The following is a 12,751-nucleotide window of genomic DNA, read 5'->3' on the forward strand; positions in this document are numbered from 1 at the left end:
GAGAAGTGAAATGGCATTTATATTCGAAACTGTAATCTTTAGTATGCTGCAATTGCCCAACGAAAAGCTTGTGTGTAATGTAATGCATTTTGATTTAAATGTGCACCATGATGAAGATTGCACAAAGAAATAATGAGTTATGCTGAACATGTAATAATTGTATATGTTTGCAAGCAAGCATTATTAACATGTGTAATTTAATGTGTAAAGGCCGAACTGAAAGGTTCACGTTACGTTGTGAAAGGCCTTTTTGTTTATTCTTATGTTGTCCGAGTTTGGCAGGCCTGGAAGTGTAATTTCCCTGGTAAGCTCTCTCATTTGGAGGTGGTCTGCGAATTTCATGTGTATGCAAGGATGTTCTGTTCTCACTTTTCAGTTGCAGGTGGATGAAGCTGCCTTTGTTAGTTAGAACCAGCACCTTTTGTTTTAGGAGTTAGGCATGGAGGAGAAGTGAAACATTGTAAACCGAAGGTCGATAATTAGGAGCCAGTGTTTTTTCTCGCTGAGGAGGCCTGTGAACCAAGGACAATGAAATACACATGGAGAAGACAGTGAAAAACTACCTAGGAGACGTGTCCATTAGCATGAGGTGATCTGTGGGCGTGTTTTACATTTTTGCAATTTGTATTGGGGAAAGTGCCCGAGGGAGGAGAGTTGGAAAGAGATGGCGAGGCAGAAGGAGACCAGACGAGTTAGGAGAATGGGCTAGAGAATTAATCTGGGAAGAGTATCTTAGAACGAACTCTGTAGCTTTGGCTACCCCACTGCATTGTGAATGTACTTCTTGGGAAGTCTTCACAAGCTGACACCTTTAACTGGCTTGGTTGGGAAATGTTAGGTAAGGATGTCTCTTTAGAGATAGAGTCGGCATAGTCTAATACTTTTCAATTTTCATCCACAGAGGAAGTCTAACTTAAATGTTGGAGCAGTACTGGCTTGTGTCTTATTTTTAGTGCTTTTTATTCTTTTTATGATCCATCGGAGCTCATTTATACATAGGTTTGGATTTGTATTAGTTCCCATATATTTTTGCAACCTCATCTTGAGTTGCATGTATATGCAGTTGTTCTTGGCTTTGTAATAAACCCCGTGAACTGAAGTTGGAGTATGTGATCTATTGAGTCATGGTTACAATTGGAAGTCTAATTGTTTAAATTGAGTTGCTTCTCCCCTTTACACTTTTCAGCAGGTAAAAAGAGATATCGACCTAGGGTTCCTTGTTAAAAATTTGGTAGCGGATCCTGGCCATATCAGTTGGTAGCGAGAGGATGGTTACCGCTAGAGTGAGGGGAGAAGTTAGGAAAAGGTTAGGACAGCCCCTTCGAGCACAAGAGATGGTTGTCCAGAGGATCGAGAGAGGAGAACAACGGTGTTTGGTGGAGACCTACGAAGAGTGACGGTGCGGCAGAAGCAGCAGTTCATGGAGGAACGAGTATGAATTGTGATGTTGTTAGATTGCGGTGATGATGTGGTTGTGTGAGGTCTTGCGGAGTTGGAATGAAAGTTGAGTGCTTGTGGTTTCGGACTGTGAGCGTGCGCATTCGATATGATTTCTTAATGTCCGGCTCGATGAGTAGCCTAAGGTCCCAGGATAGATAGACTGTAGTGTAGAAGACACCCAGAGCCGTAATTGTCGAGCATTGATTGTGGTAGTCGTGAGACTTAATCGACAAACCCACCCGAGAAAGGGAACGAGAGAGTGAGTGTTTGAGTGACCAATGCAGGTTGTGGGTTACTGTGTGTGTAAAATCGAGTGATTGGATCTTATCAACTATTTATGTGACCGTCCGGCCGTCCGTGGGCAGATGGTCGAGGGCAGTTGTCCGGTCGTTTCGTGGACAGACAATTGTCAGATTGAGGTAGACAATTATGAGTGACTGTCTGGTTGTTTAGTGGACAGACAGTTAATTTTTGCGTGAGTGAGACATGCTAAAGTGTTTGAGGCGAATTGGGAAGGAGGGAACTGCTGAGTCAGTAGGAAGAGTGATTTTGAAGTGTGCAGCGCTGTGATAAGTTGGTTAGAGTAAAGCTGCACTGGTATTGGTGGATTGACATCAGGCAGTAAACCGAAAACATTGTGGGCAAAAGAGTTGATTTCATCATGAAATGTTTTAAGGTATTGTGAGATCTTTGTAGGGGAGATAGATGAGTGGTAACTTGAGTGGGGGAAGAAGCACCGCCTGAGGATACCACAGCTCATTACGTGGCTACGAATGTAGGGTTCCATACAATACTCTAGCTTTAGAATTGGCAAAAGATTACTGAAAAGGAGGGAAATTTGTCTTTCCCATGTTATGGTTCATTTAGACTTGATGTGTTGTATCACTTGAGAGCAGTGATGAATGCGTTACGACCTCCACCTAGACCAACACAGTTCGAAGTGATAGTGTGGGAGGGCAGGTTTGATATACAGGCGAGGAGGCTGAATAAGTGGTTTAAAAGTAGGTGATTTATTATAACTCCTGCGTGTTTGTAATTGTATAATTTTCCTTTTGTTATTTTATTTAACTTATTTTTGTAAGTAAATCAACTATTGATGGGTTAGAATTAAAGATAAGCAGCCTATATTACTAATAAATCTTTGGGTTAATCAGCTATGTTTAAAATCTTGTGATGGGTGAAATGAGTGACTGAGTGAAATCTTTGCTGTGATGTTGCCAGTGCCGGCCACCACAAACTAAGGGGGGTGGGGCTTGTGGAGGGAACGCGGGAGGGGGGTTATTATTAAAAGATGACTTGAAATAAACAAAAAGGACTTACCTGAAGCCGACGGCCGCCTTGCCTCCCACGCCACTTCACGTTTCTTCTTCTCTGCCCGGCAGCCTCCGTGACAGACTCCCATCCCATAACTGTGCTGCTCTCATAGGAGGGTACAATCTAAAACAATGTCCCAATAGGTGAGAATAAACAGTCAATTAATCATGCATGTACATTGCATTGCTGACAGGAAAGAAGGAGAACACTCTTTAAGTTTTAAGACAAGATAGTTAAATCATCTTATTTATACTATACTTTCATGGTCAGTAATACACAGTTATTAAGCAGCACTGTATAAACTTAGTTACGTGACAACCATATAAAACTTGGTGCTCTAGAAAAGTGACTGTCGTGAGAGTGCCGACGCAAGTGAAGGAATAGACAGCGTGAACGGCGCACTGTGAACAAAGTGCAAGTTATCTACAGTGGGTGGCTCGTATCATGTGACCTGGTGATATCACAGATTACAGTTTTCACATTATTTGAACCACAATAGTAAAGTACGCCAATTAATAAGCTGTAAAGTCGACGGCGTTTCGATCCACGTTAGTAAGGATCGTCATCAGGACTTGGTTGTCTGACTCGGGGCGTGCTGGAAGGAAACTTGATTTGGAAGCGATCAGGGGCGATCTTCAGTAGTGAATAGGGAGCTTGCGCGGGGGCATGGCTCAGGAGAGCTGGGCGGTCGTCTGTAATTCCGCGGAAGTAAATCACCCGCTACCCCGAACGCCAGCGTTCACCAAACCATTGGATTCAGTCCGGCGCCAGCACGAAGAACTTAAGGACACGTGCAGTACTCCGGCGGATTACAGACGACCGCCCAACTCTCCTGAGCCATGCCCCCGCGCAGGCTCCCTATTCACTACTGACGATCGCCCCTGATCGCTTCCAAATCAAGTTTCCTTCCAGCACGCCCCGAGTCAGACAACCAAGTCCTGATGGCGATCCTTACTAACGTGGATCGAAACGCCTTCGACTTTACAGCTTATTAATTGGCGTACTTTACTGTTGTAGTTCAAATAATGTGAAAAACTGTAATCTGTGCTATCACCCGGTCACATGATACGAGCCACCCACTGTAGATAACTTGCACTTTGTTCACAGTGCGCCATTCACGCTGTCTATTCCTTCACTTGCGTCGCCACTCTCACGACAGTCACTTTTCTAGAGCACCAAGTTTTATATGGTTGTCACGTAACTAAGTTTATACAGTGCTGCTTAATAACTGTGTATTACTGTCCATGAACGTATAGTATAAATAAGATGATTTAACTATCTTGTCTTAAAACTTAAAGAGTGTTCTCCTTCTTTCCTGTCAGCAATGCAATGTGCATGCATGATTAATTGACTGTTTATTCTCACCTATTGGGACGTTGTTTTAGATTGTACCTTCCTTACCCAGTCCTAATCAGGTATATGGGTCATACTCCTGTTAACTATATTATAGCTCTCATAGGAGAGCGGCCTGGGGATTGGCATGAGTGGGCACAAAAAATGCTTCGTTCAGGGTGTCTGTGTTAGAGGGAAACCTAAGTGTGCATGTGTGTTTTTTTTTTGTCAGCTGAGATGGCCGGGCAAAACACATATCCGCACAAAGCACTCCTCTTCCCCCTCCCATGCTTCGGCCCCCACCACTCCCTAGACTCTATATGGCATCGCAAAGAAATGGTTAGGTTGATAATTGTATGTGTGATTTTGAAGCAGACTACAATTTGTGTCAGATGCAGACAATGTGATTACATGTGGGTGTAGCATACAAATCCCGAAATTATGTGCTTTGTTTTGTTCTTTTTAATGAAGGGAAACTTCAAGAACCAGGTGGAGGTGATCCGTAGTACATTTGAGCTTCTGAAGAAGTTTCTGGACAAGGAAGAGCAACAACTTCTGAGCAAACTGGAAAACGAACATAAAGAAAATATGAAGAACATTCAAGAGAAACTGAGTGAATTGGAGAAGCAGCAATCCACTCACCGGGACCTGATCACAGAGATAGAAGGGAAGTGTCAGCAGGAGGATGTGGAGCTACTGAAGGTGAGAATTAAATGTCTGTGGAACTAGAGGGAGGAAACAGCAATAAGTGGATCTGCTGAAATATTTTATTTAAACTTCATTTTTTGTTTCTCATGCACCCTTTAGCATTGCTTGAGATTCTCATAAAATTGCACTGGGAGGGAGGAAAACCAGTACCTCGTTCCAGCGACGAAGTTGGGACATCATCTGATGTTGATTTGCTTTCCCCTACCTTGTATTGCTCAAAATGATGTAACCTACTGCATTAGTTCTCTTTAAATGTATATACATTAAGTTTTAAATGAATTTTTTACATACATGGTTTATTGTTGTTTGAAAAAGTGGATTTTCGGAATCGGTTTCAATAATCCACTTCTTAATTTGGAGCAATAAACATGTCAGGGGGTGTGTGAATAGATTAACTGTTTCAGCTAAAGAAAGAACCAATAGCTATCCAAGCTGACCCGTGGTTTTATTTCACTCTTTAAAAATGGAAGGTGATGTTCTGTCCATTCCTGATTTCTCTTAGATCGGCCGTGGTCCTTTAAAGAAAGATGCATATTTTCATTGAAAGCTGATCCCATACACCATCACTCTGGGATATAGCATGCATTCTGCAGGCTATTTTATGTCAAATTGTAATTGATGTGCATTTTTTGTGAAAAGTAAAAGTGCTCTGCCTTATCGTTCTGTCATCTATTGTTCCATCTGTAGGTCTTTCAACAAGTCTGTCATCATTCAGTTTGTTGGGTTGGAAGTCCTCTGCATACCTCTAGAAAACAACACTACCATTTGTAGATGTTTTTATGAATGACCCTTCATATATTCCCCCAGTAAGGTCAGCACTCATGTAGGACAACTGAGAATGATCCATTTCAGTGACACAGCTCTGATGTAGAGGTGGCCGTGCAATCATAGTAAAAAAAGATCGGCCTGTTTACTTGTACCACTGTAGGCGAACCAACGTCTGGCTACCCCATGTCCTATTCAGTCTTCATGACTACGATTGTTTACCTCCATCATAGCTGTGATTTGTGGAAGAACATACATGGCAGAAAGTAGCCATGGGCATTTGTGGCCCAGTTTGTTTTTGAGATATGGTACGAAAGTATGCTTTGTTGCATGTTGATTATCACTCTACATCGCCTGAGGTGAGTTTCCTTAAATAAGTCAAACATCTGCTGGAGGTATGGGTAACCTGAAGAAATAAGTACTGATCTTTTGGGGGGCGGGGGGAGCAATACTAGAGTTTCATGATTTGCACAAATATTTAGGAAGCCAGTTACAATCATGTGAGAACCAAATATTACTGGCACTTTGGGTACCTAGTGAGCCCAATAACTAGCCCAGTAGTGACTGGACTAATAGGACATCTGTGGACTGTGCTCCCTACTAGGACATTAGAAAACCAGATATTGTATCCTTAACCCCAGAAACAGATATTTTGATTGCCAGGCTTAAGTGGGCATTTCAGTTTTTGGACGTCTCTTTTGCATACAGTCTGAAGGGTCCAGATAACGTTTTGTTGCAGGTGCACTAAAGCCCAATTAATGTTCTCTGTCGATAAATGAAAGCAAACCACCAAATTGCATGTAGTCAAACAATTCCTCAGCGCTAGCAGAGTCTCTCTGGATCATGGGAAATTAAAGGTGCTTAGCTTGCTATCGACCATTTCTATTTCCAGGATGTCCTAAGTAGGTATGGTGTGGGTGACTTTGTGTTTTCTCCTATTCCTTGACAGGTTTGTCAATGCGTACACAATATCTGTACACAAATTGAGAAATCTGTGAGATGCATTATTGTGTAATATATTTCCACCATCAACGGTGGGGGCGGTGAAATTTGGGCACCGAGAGAGACAAAGGGATATAAATTTATGTTTGATTCCACAATCCTTAAGGCAACTCCCCATCTCATAGAAGTTAATTGCACTCCATTGTCTGTAACTAAAATGGAGGGACAACCTTCCCGTGCAAAAACTTATTTTAAAAAAAACAATTACAGCACTCAATGGGGCCTTGGAAACCAATTTAACCTGTGGCCATTTGGAATGATAAACAATCAATCATATGCCAAATGGGAACTTTAGTAGTAACAGATTCAATTATTCCCAGGTTCACAAAAAGAATGATATTGCTACAAAATTCTTCAACTTTCCCAACTTATTGCAATATACTTTGTCATACGTATTCATACATTTTTCTTCTCTACCTCTTACTTTACTTTCTGAATTAACCACTGCAATTTTATTTTTAAACAGTTGATCATCACATAGAGACACAGGTTCGCTAGACCTCGGATTCAATGTTAAACCCAGTTTCCATTGGTCACGCCAACCCCAGACATTAACTCCTTTCTGTGTAATGTATAATTTCACATTTGTACATCTACTTTTGAAGTGCAATTCCACTTGGAAAAAACCATTGATTTTAGTGCCGTCAAAACTCTCTGCTATTATATCAGAAGGTAGCAAGTTGTCATATTGAATAGCTTGAGCTAAAGTCTCTTGGTAGTATTGGTGCGTGATGATTGTCCACAGCGAACTAGAATCTACCACGAGCATGAGATTTACACCTGAAATTTGAAATTCTCTTTAAGAGGCTTAGTAAAATTGTCTGGTACACCGTCAATAACAGATACCACAAAACCTTTGTCATATTCAACTACATCACTGGCTTTGGTGGTATCATTTTTATCAACTACATATGACACTGCGCCCGTGTTTGTGTAGGATGACGTCTATTACTTCTGCACACACTACTAAAATGTCCTATCCTGCCACAATTTTTGCACTCTATTAATTGCAGGACACCCTGGAAAGGAAGCAATGTGAGATCTATCACCACATCTATAGCATGCATTATAATGAGTAGAGGTATCATTCCTTTTGTGAACCTGGGAATAATTGAATCTGTTACTACAAAATTTCCCATTTGGCATATGATGTAACTGATGTTGTTCACTCTTTACTTCATATTTAGGTTAAACAACACATAATTCTTCTTCCTTGTCTGTGTTACAGGAACTTTGTTTGACCACTTCCATCCATGTCTCAGATTGTTCTAACGCTTTAGCTCCAGTTATTGCTTCAGTCAATGTGGGGTCTCCCATGAACCACAATTTCTCCTGAATTTTCTTGTTCTTAACCTGTACTATTATTTGGTCTCTTATCATTTCATCAGTCATTGCACCAAAGTTGGAGTGTAACGATAAAGCAGTTAAAAAATCATCAAAAGATTCTTCTTATTTTTGTGTTCTTGTATAAAATTTAAATCTATTCAGAGCAATGCTCATTACTGGTTTAAACCCTTTCTCCATCCTCATTAGTGCCTCGACATACACATTCATGTAATCACCACTTCCATCATTGGGTGCGACAATTTGAGGTAATGTTCTGAAGATCACATGTCCCTCAGACCCCAAACAGTGTAAAAAATATATATATTTTTTTTCTTTCAGCACCCATGCGTCCCCCATCTATAGCTTTAATGTGCGTAATTAATTCCTCTTTCTACCATGACCATGGCATGGGTTGAAGGACTGGACTTTTTTAATAGTACCAGCGGTGCCAGGGAACAACACCTATAACCTTCATGGGATACCTGTTTCGGCGCACAAACTACAGAGACACGGGACACTTCCTTCGGCGTCAAAGATTCAAGGTTTATTACTGCAGGGAACACAGAAGTCACGGCAAGTACAACACGTGCAACTTGGGGAGACTGCTTCCCATTGGTTCTGTGGATCGCTCCTTTTATACAGATTTTACCCATAGGACATCATGATACACAAAGTTTACAACCCGGTTCCCATAATTATCCCTCAGAGGGGTTGCTTTGGTCACTTTGATGCACATAAGGTCCGGAACATAAGTGCGGAAACATTTGGCGGTTCTCAACTGTAAAAACCCATCTTCCCAACATTAGTGAATTCCAATCGGCAGTAAAACAGATTGAAATAGGAACAAGGACAGGTGCAGAGGAAGATGGAGACAGTGAGGGAATCGAAAAGGGTGTAAAAGGGGAGGTATCGGGAAACACGAAAATACAGGCATCAAAGGGACGTGCCTAATGAGATGCACGGCTGAGACAATAAACCGGCACGGCAAGATGGGCCTCGAGCGGGGCCATCTGCCTTACAGTATCATCCCCCTCATCATAAAGACATTTACAAAGAACATGTGTCTTCTACAAATATCTTGGAAGTCTCAGGGTCGTGAAGCGGACATCGTCCGTTCGCTGGCTACTTGAGGGCAAGAGACAAAATGGATGCCGTATCTAAGATGGAACCCGTGGGTACTAATAAAAACCCACATAACAAACGAACGGTTTGAGTTAGCTCAGCGAAACTGCGCATATTTACTGAACTTGTCATTTGCGGTTCATAAATACCAGACTCGACCATATTCGTGCGAGTCGAAAACATCACTAAAAATCGTCACGGAACCTCAGACGCTCCTTTTGCCCTCATGTAGGCAAGCACTAATCAGTATCATATTCGATATTCATCAGACCCTCGAGATGTTGCTGTAGCATAGCTCTATCCAGACGAGTCCCTTTGGTAACAGGTGGCTGTCTCATACACGTTGTAGCACAGAGGCCACATAAGGCAGGACCACACTGTACACAAAGGCAACACGTGAACAGGAACGCTACAACGACCCCAATGATCATCAGAATTTTCCAACCCCAAGTCGACATCAGGCCCCAAAACCATCCAAGTAGCGTCCAATCCCCTACACCCACGTGTATGGATTCAGAGATTTTATGCAACTTTGAGATGGCTTGATAAACAGTCGGAGCGTTATCAGGAATGAAAATACAGCAAGATGAATGGATCACCTTACAAACCCCACCTCGATCTGCCAAGATCACATCTAAAACCATACGGTTTTGTAACGTCATAAGTCTATCCGCCTGAAGGTCTGTGGTGATATTACCAAGGGCACTGGCAGTAATATTAGCTGTCGATTCTACCACTCGAGTCAACTGTCTCAGGTTCCTACTATTAACCATAGGTCCCCAAAACGGGAGGAAACCCTTGAAAAAATCTCCTGCCTCTTGACCGGCAGTATCCTCTTCGCTAATTACACCTCTCACAACTCTAGTCTTGTGATAATCTGCATCTACAGTGAACGTCGGAGGCAACAAGTTGGCAATAAAACATGAGCCCATAAAGTCAGAGGGCAACCATGCATATGCACGATCATGACAAATAAAGTAGGTACCCTTGGCAGCCAGGAACACAGGGGAGGAAACCATTGGCAGAATGTAATTTTCAGTGCAAGCACTCTCTCCAAGTCGGGCTTTCGATCTACGGCCACGACCTATTAGGCAAAAATTACCAATGTGGGGTACAACCCATATCGGAGGTAAACTTTTAAGCTGTTTTTCATTAGTGAACACACTATATTCGCCTCTACTTAGGACCCTATAGGCTTGTACTTCTTCTTCAGGGATAAGCGAAGGATCATAGATATCGCTATCTAAATCCTCTATTGCTATCGACAAAGATTTTTGGTACGAAGTAGGACCAGAGTAGGGGGAACGTGGTTCTCGAATGGGGTGGAAACCCAGTGCGCTTCGAAACATTGTTTGAAATGCTCGAGCAGACCCTTGAGAGCTATATGGTAACACCAGATATGGAATTCCCTTATCCGTAGTATGCGGCATCAACCCACACACCCAACAATTAGTAGTGTTAACCACTAACTGATGCTGATGAAGGAGCTGAATAAAGGAATTATTGCGGAATTCTGCACGTCTAGCCTGCTCGTGTTCGGGTAGGATGTGAAAAAAATGAGGAGAAACAGTGGAGATGAATTTAAGGTCAGGGGTAGGAGTAGGTATGATAGAAGACAAGAAGTGAAACATTGTGTAATACACTGCACCTACCAAAAATGCAGAAATAGTCATAAACAGTACGAATATTTGGAATATGAAACATTTGGTACGACTGAGTTGCTGCAGCTTGAATCTTCTTGCTTGAGCTCTTTCCAAGTCCATCAGCTTCGAGAATGCCATTCCCTATGACCGTCCGCAACGTTTCTTGACGCACTTCGTTCTGTGTAGCAATAGTCAATTCCTAGGAGTTCCCAGGAATCGACGGTCTTTAACCTAGCGTCAAGACCTACTAACCAGGAGGAAGTACACGCGCGGCCCTACGGCCTTTATTTCACAAATATATATATATATATGTATAAAAACAAATGTCTCTCAGCTGTGGAAACAAAAAGTGTAAGGAACGAAGCTCAATGAATATAAAAATAATTACAATGGTATGAGTGTTCAAACTGATCATGGAAAACGGGATAATGCACTTGTCAAGGGACAGAACGGGTTTTTTTATTAGTCTTTAGTGCTGGATCTTAAAAAATATCGGGTTTTCCCAGGACGTGTTTGTTCGTTAAACAAAAGATCTGTAGAAGGGACAACGCCCTGTTGATCAGCTGAATGTTCTGCTCTTGAGTTTTCTGTTGACAAGTGTTCAATAATGCCTTTTTGCTGCACTGAGGATTCTCCGACAGGTTGTGCGTCGCTGAAAGGTACAAATGCCGGCAATCCTTCGGTTTCAGTTGATGCAATGCCTTTCCTCACCCACGAGTCTGCTGGCAACGGAATGGGGACTTTTTTGGTATGGGTGGCATGCACCCAGTTCTTCCGCCCCTCAAGACGAACTGCAGTTCTCGTGGCAAGGAGGGCTTGATAGGGTCCAGTGAACCTGGGATCCAAATTGTTCTTGCGCGAGAAGTTGCGCGTCACCACCCAATCTCCGGGCTGGAGTTGGTGGCCTGGACCCTCCGTCTGTGTTGGCAATGCTTCGTGAACCTGTTGGTGAATTAACCTCAGTTTAGCAGTCAAGTCATGAAGATAATCGATTAACATTGGATACTCAAGTTCACAAAAGGCACCCGGTCTAGGGACCCCCCAAACATTGGCAGGACGACCGAACACTATTTCATAGGGACTGAGCCCTACTCGGGAGTGTACAGTTGCCCTTGTTGACAGTAATGCTAAAGGTAAAGCGTCAGGCCACGAAAGACCTGTCGAAGCCTGAATCTTTGCTAGTTTTAGTTTAAGGGTGCCATTGTACCCTTCAACCAAACCGGCTGACTGAGGATGGTTGGCACTATGAAATTTTTGAACAATCCCTAATCCGCGACACACGCTCTTCATCACGCTCCCAACAAACTCACTTCCGTTGTCTGACCACACAATTCTAGGCATTCCGTAACGGGAAAAATATTCTTTGAGTAAAATTTTCGCCGTGGACAAAGCCGTATTATCCTTAAGAGGGTAGGCCTCAATCCACCTAGAAAATGCACACACCACAACCAGCACATACTTCAGATTATTACATCTCTCCATGTGGATAAAGTCTAACTGGATAACTTCGAAAGGGTACGCAGGAGGGGCAAAATGGCCAGGTGGAGTGGGAGTGCCCTTACCAGGATTGTGCATCAAACACACCATACAATTCTTAACCAAGCGTTCAGCACATTTCGTAATACCATCGTTCTTCCACACAGGAAACAGTAATTTACAGATGCCTTTCGCGCTAATATGTGCTAACCCGTGTGCCATAGTCACAACAGCCAGCACATACGCATCCGGCAACATCCATCTTTGCTGTTCCGACAAGTCAATCCAACAACCATTCGCATCCAACTTCCCCGTACTTTCTCTCCACTTGGTCTTTTCAGTCTCGGTGGCCTCATTCTGAATTGCTTTCACACTCTCGATAGTGTTTTCACACATACTTGATTCTGCAGGCCACCTAACCGAACTCGTCACATACATTCGAGTGCTAAGGTTCCGAGCAGTCTCCTTAGCAGTCTCATCCGCAAATGCATTACCACGACCAACATCATCCGTCACCTTACGATGCGCACTACATTTAACAATTGCCACTTGCTTAGGCAACGTAAGTGCATCCAAAAGATCATTCACAAGCTGGCCATGCTGAATCTTCGTACCATGCGATG

General features: G+C 42.7%; 1 protein-coding gene across 1 annotated transcript in view; it reads left to right on the top strand.

Moving 5' to 3' along the window:
- LOC144753957 (E3 ubiquitin-protein ligase TRIM39-like) overlaps nucleotides 1–12,751 on the top strand; it is a 382,422-nt gene that overhangs the window by 118,485 nt on the left and 251,186 nt on the right. The window contains exon 3 of the mRNA XM_078641478.1: nucleotides 4,558–4,788. Coding sequence (XP_078497604.1) covers nucleotides 4,558–4,788 — 231 coding nt within the window. The remainder of the gene's footprint in view (nucleotides 1–4,557; nucleotides 4,789–12,751) is intronic.

Source organism: Lissotriton helveticus, chromosome 5_1 (assembly GCF_964261635.1).
Source record: "Lissotriton helveticus chromosome 5_1, aLisHel1.1, whole genome shotgun sequence".
In the NCBI taxonomy this organism is placed as follows: domain Eukaryota; kingdom Metazoa; phylum Chordata; class Amphibia; order Caudata; family Salamandridae; genus Lissotriton; species Lissotriton helveticus.